We start from the raw sequence: 13,138 nt of genomic DNA on the forward strand, positions 1-13,138 counted from the left end.
TTTATCAGTCCCAATACAGACAAAATTATCGGATAAACATACAATTCCATGAAATCTAAAATGTTTGTTTTCAAAATAAAATATCTTGGACTCGGTGTTTGTCTATAAGAGGGAAAGTGCAAATTGCACCAGATAGGATATCTGCTCATTCTATATCGAGGCATTATTTTGATTAATTCAAGTTAGAAATTTGTGCCCTGTCATTATTTTGAATCTCCCAAAATATAATCATTGAAATACTATTATCACGAGGGCTACCGAGATTAAAGAACACCATTTTCACATGTTGGCAAGCATGGTAATAAATGCCTGGCAACTAATGAAAACAATATTGACACTGCCACATAATCCCCAAACTAAACTGGTTGTATGAGAATATCAGAGGTAGACAAAAGTGCTGGAGAAACTCAGCGGGTGCAGCAGCATCTATGGAGCGAAGGAAATAGGCAGCGTTTTGGGCCGAAACCCTTCTTCAGACTGATGAAGGGTGGGGGGGGGAGAAAGAAAGGAGAAAGGAAGAGGAGGAGCCAGAGGGCTGAGGGAGAGCTGAGAAGGGGAGAAGACAGCAAGGGCTACCGGAAATTGGAGAAGTTAATGTTTATGACGCTAGGGTGCAAACTGCCCAAGCTGAATATGAGGTGCTGCTCCTCCAATTTCCGGTGGTGCTCATTCTGGCCATGGAGGCGGCCCAGGACAGAAAGGTCAGATTCGGAATGGGAGGGGGAGTTGAAGTGCTGAGCCACAGGGAGATCAGGTTGGTTAATGCAGACCGAGCGGAGGTGTTTGGCGAAACGATCGCACCGATGTAAATCAGCTGACATCTAGAGCAGCGGATGCAATAGATGAGGTTGGAGGAAATGCAGGTGAACCTCTGTTGCACCTGGAACGACTGCTTGAGTTCTTGAATGGAGTCGAGGGGGGAGGTAAAACGACAAGTGTAGCATCTCTTGCGGTTGCAAGGGAAAGTGCCCGGGGAGGGGGTGGTGCGGGAGGGAAGAGAAGAATTGACCAGGGAGTTATGGAGGGAGCGGTCTTTGCGGAAAGCACCCGGGGGGAGATGGGAAGATGTGGCGAGTGGTGGGGTCACGTTGGAGGTGGCGAAAATGACGGAGCACTATCTGTTGTATGTGACGGCTAGTGGGGTGAAAGGTGAGGACTAGGGGGACTCTGCCCTTGTTACGAGTGGGGGGGGGGGGGGATGGGGAGAGAGATCAGTGTTACGGGGTATTGAAGAGACCCTGGTGAGAGCCTCATCTATAGTAGGGGAGGGGAACCCCTGTTCCCTGAAAAATGAGGACATTTCCGATGCCGTGGTGTGAAACCTCATCCTGGGAGCAGATGCGGCGTAGACGGAGGAATTGGGAGCAGGGGATGGAGTCCTTATAGGAAGCAGGGTGGGAAGAGGTGTAGTCTAGAAAAGTGTAGTCTAGTCATGAGAATATCCTTGATCATCATCTTTCCATTTATTCCATCCACTTCCAACAAAATATATTAATTGCTCGATCCTGAATTACCAGTTTCTTCCAATCCCCATAATGCATCAATGAAAGGTGACCTTTCGGTCTTTGTAGCTGCTTTCGTAAATGTTCTCAAAAATCAGTTTTGCCTTTATAATTTTTTTTTAAACAAAGGTGAAACAAACTGGTGTGATCCGATGTGCGGAACAAGAATAAAAGGGACTGACCATCTGCAATGACATGCTATTTTTGTGTGTAAGCGTTGCTTTAGATTTTCCCTGGAAACTAGTTTTGTTTTTGCATGCCTAGATTAAATAATTAATAATTTCAATGGATGAGCAGCAGAAATAGAATATGTTTTGCCAATGTTACTTACTTAAATTTAAATGCATCACCTAGATCATTTGAATCTCCTGGAGTGATCTCAAATATTCCTGAAAATGGATAGGGATGTCCACCATAGGCAAACTCTGTAATAGATAAGAAGTCTTCATTTAATAAGAAATGTAACCTTCTCATTTTCATGCAGTGCATTCAGAAAGTATTCAGACCCCTTCACTTTTTCCACATTTTGTTATGTTACAGCCTTATTCTAAAATAGAATACATTCTTTTTTTTTAAATCATCAATCTACACACAATACCTCATAATAAAAAAGCAAAAACAGGTGTTTAGAACTTTTTGCAAAGTAATTAAAAAGAAATAACTGAAATATCACATTTACATAAGTATTCAGAACCTTTGCTATGACACTCAAAATTGAGCTTCGGTGCATCCTGTTTCCATTGATTATACTTGAGATGTTTCTACAACTTGATTGGAGTCCACGACTGGTAAATTAAATTCATTGTACACAATTTGGAAAGGCACACACCTGTCTATATAAGATCCCGCAGTTGACAGTGCATGTCAGAGCAAAAACCAAGCCATGAAGACGAAGGAATTGTCCGTAGACCTCAGAGACAGGATTGTGTCGAGACACAGATCTGGGGAAGGGTATAAAACAATTTCTGCAGCATTGCAGGTCCCGAAGAGCACAGTGTCCTCCGCATTCTTAAATGGAAGAACTTTGGAACCACCAGGACTCTTCATAGAGCTGGCCGCCTGGCCAAACTGAGCAATCGGGGGAGAAGGGCCTTGGTCAGGGAGGTGACCAAGAACCCAATGGTCACTCTGACAGAGCTCCAGACTTTCCCTGTGGAGATGGGGGAAATTTCCAGAAGAACAACTATATCTGCAGCACCACCAATCAGGCCTTTATGGTAGAGTGGCCAGATGGAAGTCACTCCTCAGTAAAAGGGACATGACAGCCCGCTTTGAGTTTGCCAAAAGGCACCCAAACAAGATTCTCTGGTCTGATGAAACCAAGATTGAACTCTTTGGCCTGAATGCCAAGTGTCACGTCTGGAGGAAACCAGGCACCGCTCATCACCTGGCCAATACCATACCTTCGGTGAAGCATTGTGGTGGTAGCATCATGCTGTGGGGATGTTTTTTAGCAGCAGGAACTGGGAGACTAGTCAGGGTCAAGGGAAAGATGAACGGAGCAAAGTACAGAGAGATCCTTGATGAAAACCTGCTCCAGAGCGTTCAGGACCTCAGATTGGGGCAGACGTTCACCTTCCTACAGGACAACGACCCTAAGTACACAGCCAATACAACGCAAGTCTGTGAATGTCCTTGAGTGGCCCAGCCAGAGCCCGGACTTGAACCTGATCGAATATCTATGGAGGGACCTGAAAATAGCGGTGCATTGACGCTCCCCATCCAATCTGACAAGAGCTTGAGAGGATCTGCAGAGAAGAATGGGAGAAATTACCCAAATACGGGTATGCCAAGCTTGTAGCGTCATACCCAAGAAGAATTGAGGCTGTAATCGCTGCCAAAGGTGTTTCAACAAAGTACTGCGTAAAGGGTCTGAATACTTATGTAAATGTGATATTTCAGTTATTTATTTTTAATTACTCTGCAAAAATTTCTAAACATCTGTTTTGCTTTTTTTATTATGGGGTATTTTGTATAGATTGTTGATTAAAAAAAATGAATTTAATCAATTTTCAAATAAGTCTGTAATGTAACAAAATGTGGAAATAGTGAAGGGGTCTGAATACTTTCTGAATGCACTGTATAGTGAAGTCAATGAACACTGAATCAATATTCCCTAATATTGAAATTTGAAAACTGTCAGCATTTAGACCTGACTAGACCTAAAGTATGGAACGTATATGCTGCAGATTTCTAGCTTCAAATTAAACTCCAAAATGAACAATTGGTTGTAAATGGTAATTTATTTAACATTAGTCTTTCCCTTTAAGAAATAAAATGTACAGAAGATTAAATGAACATTAAGGGAGAAACAAAGCAGGCACTGACAATCCAAGAAACAATTTGACTGGAAGGATTGCTGAGCCGCAATATTGTCTCAAATTTAAGAACACAAGTATGAGCGGAAGCAAGCACGACAGCTCTCCAAACTAGCTAACCATTCAATAAGATCATGGTAGATCAGGACCACTTTTCCACCTCATGGCAGATCAGGCCCACATTCGCACCTCCTCCATATTTACCTTGACCATCTTAAAGATCCAATCTACTTTGGCCTTGATATATTTAATGACCTATTACCACAAATCTCTGGGGTAGAGAAATCCAAAGAACCCCAACGCTCAGAAGAAATTCCTCATAGGAATGTGAAGTAACGCAATGTAAATTGTGGAGACAGAAGATAATTATTGGTATTGTTTTATTATTGTCACTTATACCAAGATAGTTAAAATCTTTGCATGCTATCCAGGCAAATCATACTATACATGTGTACAATCATGCCACATAAAAGTAAAACAGGAAAATAGAAAACAAAATGCAGAGTAGTGTTACGACTACAGAGAAAGTGCAGATAAAAAAGTGCAAGGTGTGCAATGCGGTAGATTGGGGCATCGAGAATATATCCTTAATTTAGGAGACATCTGGACAATAGTCTGATAACTGCAGGGAAGAAACGGTTCCCAAATCAGATGATGTGCTTTCCAGTTTTAGTATCTCCTGTCTAATGGACGAGAGAGGAGGGAAAGACTGGAGTGCAGGTGGCTACTTTCCCCAAGACAGTGTGAAGTGCAGAGGGATGCAGCTGGTTTACATGATTGCACTGACGGACAGATTATTATCTAGACAGCATTCTACTAAACTCTATCTCCTTCCTGTACTCAGTCTCATCATTGTGCCAGAACCTGCCCATTGTGGTGTTGTCAGCTGCAAACTTGTAAATGGAGTAAGAGGAGAATTTGGCCATGCTGTTGAGTGTAAAGGAAATATAGCAAGGGACCAAGGACACAACCTTGCAGAGGACCAGTATTGAGAATTATCATAGGGGATCTTTTGTTGCCTACCATTATCGATTGTGGTCTATGGGTCAGGAAGTCAAGGACCGCAATTTGGTCCTTGAAGGGGGGAGTGTCTGAGTTCTAGGGTTTGGTGAGGAGTTTGTTTGGAATTAAGCTGTTGAAGGCAGAGCTATAGTCAATAAATAGGAGTCTGATGTATCATGAGCTGGCGTTAGCAGATACAGTGCTAAACAAAAATTACACTAAGTAACCACGATAATCATAGGACCATTTTCATACGTACTTCAATTGCATTATAATTTATTCTGGATTCTTTAGTTTGTGTTTCTTATTGTCCTCACCTCTACCGTAAATTTCAATGCCCGAGTGGAAGACCCCAATTCCCAGCGATGAGGTGTATTCATTAATCCAGTACTAGAAGAGTAAAACAAGCAAAAGAAATAACAAGAAATAATAAGTTAACAACAATTCACATGCAGAGCAAAACATTCCCAACGTCTGCATTATTTCAAGGAGCAAAATAACTTACAATGCTTTCCTCAAAACTTTTTAAATGCACCTGCATTCAGATAATCCGCATATTGGCAATTCTGGTCCAACATATTGCATCCATACCACAAATTGGATATAATGCAAGCAATGAATTAGGGAACACAACTTTTATTATGCAGGCCAAATTGGTTATAATGCAATTTCAATGAGGAACAAGAGAATCAGTAAAGCTACAGTAGAAATTGAAAAAAAGCAGGAAAAAAAGCTGCCTAAATGAAAAAAAAATGTCCATGCAACCTCCCTACAGTAATCGAATACCATTGCATCTCAAGAATATAAAGTTTCACCAAAGGTGGTAATAGAAATTGACAAGCAATAGCTTTTTTAGGCACTTGTGCAATGGTACTCTATTAAACAATGCAACATACAGCTCTCAGTGTTTTTCACTTGCAGAAACAAAAATAAATTTCAGGCTAATAAAGACCTTTATATTTGAAAATCCCATGAGGAAATATAACCTTGTTAATGCAAGTCTGAAATTCTCTCGCCCCTAATCCCTTTTTCCTTACTGACAAATATCTTTTTTCTCACGCAATTTACTATAACACATGGTTTCTTAGGAACTATCACATTACAGCAGAACTAGCTGTACGACTGTCGTTAGTCTGTTAATGGGGAAATGTCATTAAAATACTTAAATTTCAGGGAACCAATCCAGCATAAAACAAAATGAAACATTTGCCACAGGTGTTGTTGTATTGTACAATAATCTGCAGTCTGATTGTTGGTTCCATCTCTTCCGTAAAACTTGCATGAAAAAGTATATGCTACAAGTTGTTGGATGTTTGATTTCACGCCTCTTGGCGAGCCACGGAGTTGCTGACGGAGCCTTGGTCGGCGGAGCCCGCGCCCGAGGTTGGAACCCACTCGCCGTGAGTTGGAGGCATACGGCTGGGGCCTGCACAGCGCCACGGATGCATCAGCAGAGGACCCGGCAGTGATAGTGGAGACGTTGTTGCGGAGGTCGTTAATGGCGTTGACCGACAGACGAGGACGGATTACGTGGATTGAGGACGCCACTGCTGATGGAAGGAACAATGGAGATCTCGGCGTGTGGGAGGGGGAGGTGGAGAACAAAGGGCGGCCTGGGGCGGATACTGTGTATACTTTGTAACTTTATCAGTGCCCTCATGTGGTGACTATTTGCATACCTTGGGTATGCAACAAAGAATTTCACTGTGACTTGTCACATGCAACAATAAAGTATTCATTCATTTTAGATTTCAGTTGAAAAATTAAAATAGTTGGGAGAAATTCAAATTAGGGAAGTGTGAAGTGAGGAAAAAAGCATGAAGACTAAAGAATGAATAAATTAAAAAGAACAAACTGCTGGAGGAACAGCATTTGGGTCCTATTACAAAATGTCATCTGATTACTTCCATCCACAGATACTGTCTGACCCACAATGCTCCTCCACTAGTTTGTTTTTGCTCAAGATTCCAGCATCTGCACTCACTTGTGTCTATAATGAATGAAGGTACATGTATAAAAATGGCATATTGAATGTTATAGATTTTGATATATCTGCAGACTTAATGAAAGCAGTGCCAGAAGGAGGGAAGGCCAACAGATCGAAAGTACTGACAAATAATTGTGGTGACAGTTTCTCTTGGAAGTTTGTCAAAAGGAAGTAGAGGTTGACAAAAATCACTGGATGGTTCTAAAATACAGGTCAAAGTACAGAGACAGTAATTAATTTACAGAGCAATAGAAAATAGAGATAGTCTGAAACATTGGATTTGATAATAAAAAGTGGGCGTGCAATTCAGCAGAAACATTGAGAGAGATGAGCGCTGTTTCTACATGATTAGGAATTCAGAGTCAGGAATTTAAACTGGCCACAAGTGCACAAGGAAGCGTTAATACTCAAGGTTCTTAAACATTAGGAGAATGCCTCACTAGATGCTTTCTAACGTGGAGAAAGCAATAAATTAATAGGAAGTAGGGAATCATTTGTTGAGTCATTTGAAAACCATTAATTGAAAAGATGAAATTAAGCATTAAAGTTAAGAAATTATATATTACATAATATATTAGAAATGATATATTTGATACAGAAGATAACTAAATTAGGAAGAAAAATTCAAAGGAAGAAGCCATTATAAACGTGAAAATTTAACAATGTGCAAATTATTTGGTTTAAGCATGCCGCTAGTTTAGGATGATTAGAGCCTTAATGCTGAGGGTGTTGGCCTGGAAGAGGGAATTAATAGTGTTTTGCTAATCCTATCAATAGATTAAGAGAATTCTGCAGAGACTAAATTGCTGGTATCTTTCCAATGCCCCGAGGTGTCTGCTGTAGGATGTCTACATTTGTCCCATACATCTGGGTGACAGAAATCAGACCTGCTTTTACGAGGGGAAACTCAGGAAGCAGCCAGCCCAGATGTAGTCCCTGGATTGGCACAGAAATAGTGTGTCTATCTACTGGCCAGTCTTCACTGACATCTTCAACCTCTTACGTCAACAGTCCCAACTGCTTCAAGGAAACAGTCATTCCAGTACCTGACAATAAAGTGAAGTGTCCTATCGACCATAATGGAGTTCTTTAAAGATGGCCCACATTTGCATCAATCTTCTGGACAATCTAGACCCACTGTAATTTATAGGCAGGAAAAAAGTCCATGGAGGACTCCATTCAGTTCTGGATCATCTTGACAATAAAACCACCTATGTCAGGATGCTATTCATTGACCCAGCTCAACCTTCAAAACCAAAATACCGATTAAGATCCCTAAACATCTGGGTTTGGCCTTGGGGCCTCCATCTGCACTGGCTTCTGGATCTTGACTAGCAGATCTCAGTTGTTACAACGGATCAAAACATTTCCTCCATCCTGGCCCTCAAAACTGGTGTCACACCAGGGTTGCATGATTAGTCCCTTGCTCTACTCCATGTACATGCATGACTCTGTAGCCAAGTACTACACAAACCTGATCATTAAGTTTGCCAATGATATCACTGTTATCGACTGGGCCTACAAGAATTGTAGCCCAACATCAGCCCACTTGTCGATGGAAACCAGCTTTTAAATAATAAGGTAGAATGGTTCTACATTTACCCACCCTGGTATTATATATACTGATTTGAGTATAGGAGCAGGGAGGTTCTACTGCAGTTGTACAGGGTCTTGGTGAGACCACACCTGGAGTATTGTGTACAATTTTGGTCTCCTAATCTGAGGAAAGACATTCTTGCCATAGAGGGAGTACAGAGAAGGTTCACCAGACTGATTACTGGGATGACAGGACTTTCATATGAAGAAAGACTGGATAGACTCGGCTTGTACTCGCTAGAATTTAGAAGGTTGAGGGGGGATCTTATAGAAACTTATAAAATTCTTAAGGGGTTGGACAGGCTAGATGCAGGAAGATTGTTCCCGATGTTGAGGAAGTCCAGAACAAGGGGTCACAGTTTAAGGATAAGGGGGAAATATTTTAGGACCGAGATGAGAAAAACATTTTTCACACAGAGAGTGGTGAATCTCTGGAATTCTCTGCCACAGAAGGTAGTTGAGGCCAGTTCATTGGCTATATTTAAGAGGGAGTTAGATGTGGCCCTTGTGGCTAAAGGTATCAGGGGGTATGGAGAGAAGGCAGGTACAGGATACCGAGTTGGATGATCAGCCATGATCATATTGAATGGCGGTGCAGGCTCGAAGGGCCGAATGGCCTACTCCTGCACCTATTTTCTATGTTTCTATGAACAATTTTTTTTCCAAGTCATCAGATCAATCTTAAAATCTTAGAATTACTAAGAGCGGTTTGTAAACAAAAAAGACAGTTTAACTTTAAGTACAACACTTACTTTCTAACATGCACAGCAAGAGCACTTTTTACTATAGTATAGGTGAGGACTTTACTGGAATATTAAATATTCCCAATCTCACCAATCCAATGGAATACGAGAAGTTTTCAAATTTTCTGCCCAAAAACACACAAACCTTTGTCACACTATCCTGACAGGTTAGCGGATATGGTTAAAACATGCAGATCAAGGAGGTTGCACATTTGGGTCCTGGCCTGCATGAAGCTGATAGTAGGGGCCACCTCTGGGTACAGGGACAGGGTAATGGAGGCAGAGAATGCACCGTAATTCTTAGATATCCGGAAATGTCTATAATAAAGATACACATGCGACTTGCCATCATTTCTCATCAATTCTCATTGATGTCACAGAGCCGAACCTCTCCCTTACGATACAAAGGTAAAAATGGGCACATTGTGATCACAAAATGCACACACAAGAGAAATGCATACATCACACAGTAGTTTAAACCCAAGAATTAGCAACCAGCTTTTGCCCTTCACGGAATTACTGCCATTTTGCGAATACACCAGCGTGCATAAACTGTCAGAATTGTCACATTGAATTATTAAACAGCTAAATTAGTAAATTAAGATAAAACTATAATTTGTATGATTAGACAACATATTTCCTGAAACTCCTGCACCATTTTATGTGGCAGAGTATATATATTTTAAAGGAATTCTGACACAATAATTAGAATTTAAGGACAGCTTTAAGGAGTTAAAAATGTTATTTAGAAGAAACTGACAGATGTACCGCTGTTTTTTGTGTAAAAAAAAAGAAAATAGACACCACTTAAACTACTAAATAAATCATTATTTTAATAATGAATTCTCTCTTTACCAGACTACTACAATATTATTGGAATTTTGATATTATGCAGCAAAGACCATTTACTGACTGTGGCCTAATTATTTCATTAATTCGTAAGCCCAAAGAGCCAAGGAATTAATCTACATCAAATTGTGGATAAATATAGCACGTTAGCTGTCACAATGAACTAAATAATCAAGGACATTTGAGGCTTTTAGACAGTCACATGAACATGCAGGGAATTATGGGATGCCTGTGTGATGCCTGTGTGTCCTGCAAAAAAAACAGCCATTTATGCAGAAGCAGATTTTCACATGGCTTCCTCCGTAAACTATATTTACCTTGCAGCCTTCTACACTGAAATAAAGTGAAATTAGATTAATTGACATAAATGATTTCACTGAAATTCCAGTGTTGCACTTTGTAAATGAGCTTCATAGTTTTTTAAATGACTGATAATTACATAGAAAACTAATTTTCTGTGGACTGCAATTTTCTTACACATATTTCAAAATAAGATTCAAATTTTAAAAATTATTCCACTTTTACATTAATAAGTATCTGTTAGTATCTTAACACTAAAACATGCTCAAGGTAATGATATTTTATCCGACATGATTTGCATCTCAGTACTTTAATCTACAAGGCTGTGTGGTCAGCTTGACATCTGCTGGCTGACAGTGGGTCCGGCGTGGAGCGGTGCACCCGATGTCACAATATGGTGCATGACACCGTGCCTCAGGCTGGCCGAGCCGAACTTGGGGGTGACAATGTCCAGAAACTCACCCAGTACCTGGGCGTAGACATTGACCACTGTCACTATGGGGTTGCTGACCGGCGCGGTGGGCACAGTGGAGCGTAAGGCGATCTTCTCAAAAGTTGACGCGTGGACGAGGTTGGCCCCTCACGTCCACAAGGAGCGACTGCGCCCGCAAGAAATCTGCGCCCAGCAGTGGCTGGGCCACGTCCGCGATGATGAATGGTCAGGTGAAATGGCACGCGCTCAAAATGACAGGAACTGTGCGGACGCCATACGTGTGGATTGAACTGCCATTCACAGCAGTTAACGGGGGGGCCCCCTTACCAGCATGAAGGTCAAGTCCAGATGGGGGCAATACTCTGACCTCCGCCCCGGTGTTCACCAAGAACATGAGCCCCGTGCGCCAGTCCGAGACATACAGTAGATGGATCCTGCCAGACACCGCAGTGAGTATTGGCGACCGGCGCTGCCGTTTCCCGGAAACGAACATGGTTGGCGGCATTGGCGAGCTGCTGAACCCCAGTGCTGGTGGTAAAACACCACATTCTCCTCCTTGGATCTCCCGAGTCCTGCTCAGCAATCCTCCTCACCTGTACCACTTGTCTGGTCTGTGGCTCAGCCATCCTCCTCTCCTGTGTCACTTGTCTGGTCTGTGGCTTGTGGGCGTGGCCCTCTTGTGGGCGTAGTCCTGGGTTGCTGGGCCTGCCAGGGCATTGAGTCAATCCGGTCCAGCGATTCCGGGGATTCTAGCGGTTCCAGGTATTCCAGCGCGCCCACCTGTTGCTGGTCAGAGATCCACAGCTCATCAGCACGGGCTGCTAGCCAGATGGGATCCTAGAAGCTCTCACGTTGTGTGCACTCGACGTGTTTAATCTCTCGAATACAGCTCCCTACACCTCCAAGGACACGGGCGTTGCCATTGCCTGTGTGTGAATGTGTGTGAGTGATTGGTGGTGGTCGGAGGGGCCGTAGGCGCAGAATGGCAGCCACGCTTCCGTCAGTCTGCCCCAGGGCAGCTGTGGCTACAGAAGTAGCTTACCACCACCGAGTGTGACTGAGGAGTGAATGAATAATGCGATGTAAAGCGCCTTGAGTATTAGAAAGGCGCTATATAAATCCCATCCATTATTATTATTATTATTATTAAATACCAAATCAGGTACCGCCCCCGTGATTAGCGCCTCCCACACCAAGACGCCGCCCTCTAGAGCCGATGGTTCATTGTGACCTTGGGTTGTCACCAGGTGCCGCCACACACTACAAATTTCATTGTAAACAGCTGGTATATTTGCACCACTAAAATACTCCATGGCAACAATGATTGCAGACCAAATACACTACTTATTGTAAAATTATGAAGTGAATAATTACTTTATTTTCCAACATTATACAGCCAGCATCTTTTAATATGTCCATTGACGCTACAATGTCTTGATAAGTGAACTCTAATCTCTTATTGCTCGAATTGCTGCGACATCCATTATGTTTCCACGTACAACAAGCCAACCACTTTCTAGCCATCATAAATGAAAGAATGTGAAGAAAATTAGGAATTTGATTTTAACTCATCACTATAGTGCACTTGGTCTGCACAGACACAGAACAGGGAAACAGTGCTGAACAAATAAGCCTGAATCCAATGCATACTTACCAAAAAACAACATACAATATATAATTAAGTTGCATTGTCTACACTTCTACGTGGCAAGATTATACATAGAAAAACTTAGTTAAATATTTTAAAATGCTAATCAACAACCTCAATTTTTACAGTTAATGTTCTTTTATCCATGAGTTAGTCTTTGTTGAAAACAAATTATGGAATTAGAAGGAATTATTTAGAAATAAAACATTGGGTAATACAGTGATATGATTCAGATCAGATAGGTGAATCAATAATCCCTGCTGTAATTTGGGATTCTATCAAGGATGTGCAATCAGTAAAAGGAACATTCCATAATGACGTTCATCTGTACATACCATGGACTCACGTCAGTATGCTATTCAGCATGATATGCTGCAGGGCATCCATTTTGGTCGAGACTGAGAATGATAAAATACATCTCATTTGCTTTCAGATTTTATGGCAATCCATCAAAATTAAAAGCGGCAGCCAATGCAGTATCCTGACCTTCCTTGCGAATCTATTGCACAATGCCAAAACACAGCAAATAATTTTCTGAAGTACTGTAAAGCATTATGACTTCCCTCAAGTTTTCTTCTCACTTGATCAAATTACTGATCTTTGTCACAGACTTTGGCAAACTCAGGTCAGTGAATGGCCACTTATTTAGAAGAGTACAAAAACATTTGCAGGTTACTCGACAACAGAGGGCATGGCACTTCAACAGAACGTTGATCACCAATGATTTTCTATTATACATCTTGTATAACAGACCTCTTTG

At 41.6% G+C, this 13,138-nt stretch overlaps 1 protein-coding gene across 1 annotated transcript in view; it reads right to left on the reverse strand.

Annotated features, from left to right (window-relative positions):
• desi2 (desumoylating isopeptidase 2) overlaps positions 1 to 13,138 on the reverse strand; it is a 41,266-nt gene that overhangs the window by 14,077 nt on the left and 14,051 nt on the right. Inside the window, exons 2-3 of the mRNA XM_033025896.1 lie at positions 5,140 to 5,212; positions 1,834 to 1,927 (exon numbers count right to left, since the gene is read on the reverse strand). Of these exons, the coding sequence (XP_032881787.1) occupies positions 1,834 to 1,927; positions 5,140 to 5,212 (167 nt within the window). The remainder of the gene's footprint in view (positions 1 to 1,833; positions 1,928 to 5,139; positions 5,213 to 13,138) is intronic.

Source organism: Amblyraja radiata, chromosome 8, assembly GCF_010909765.2.
Source record: "Amblyraja radiata isolate CabotCenter1 chromosome 8, sAmbRad1.1.pri, whole genome shotgun sequence".
NCBI lineage: Eukaryota > Metazoa > Chordata > Chondrichthyes > Rajiformes > Rajidae > Amblyraja > Amblyraja radiata.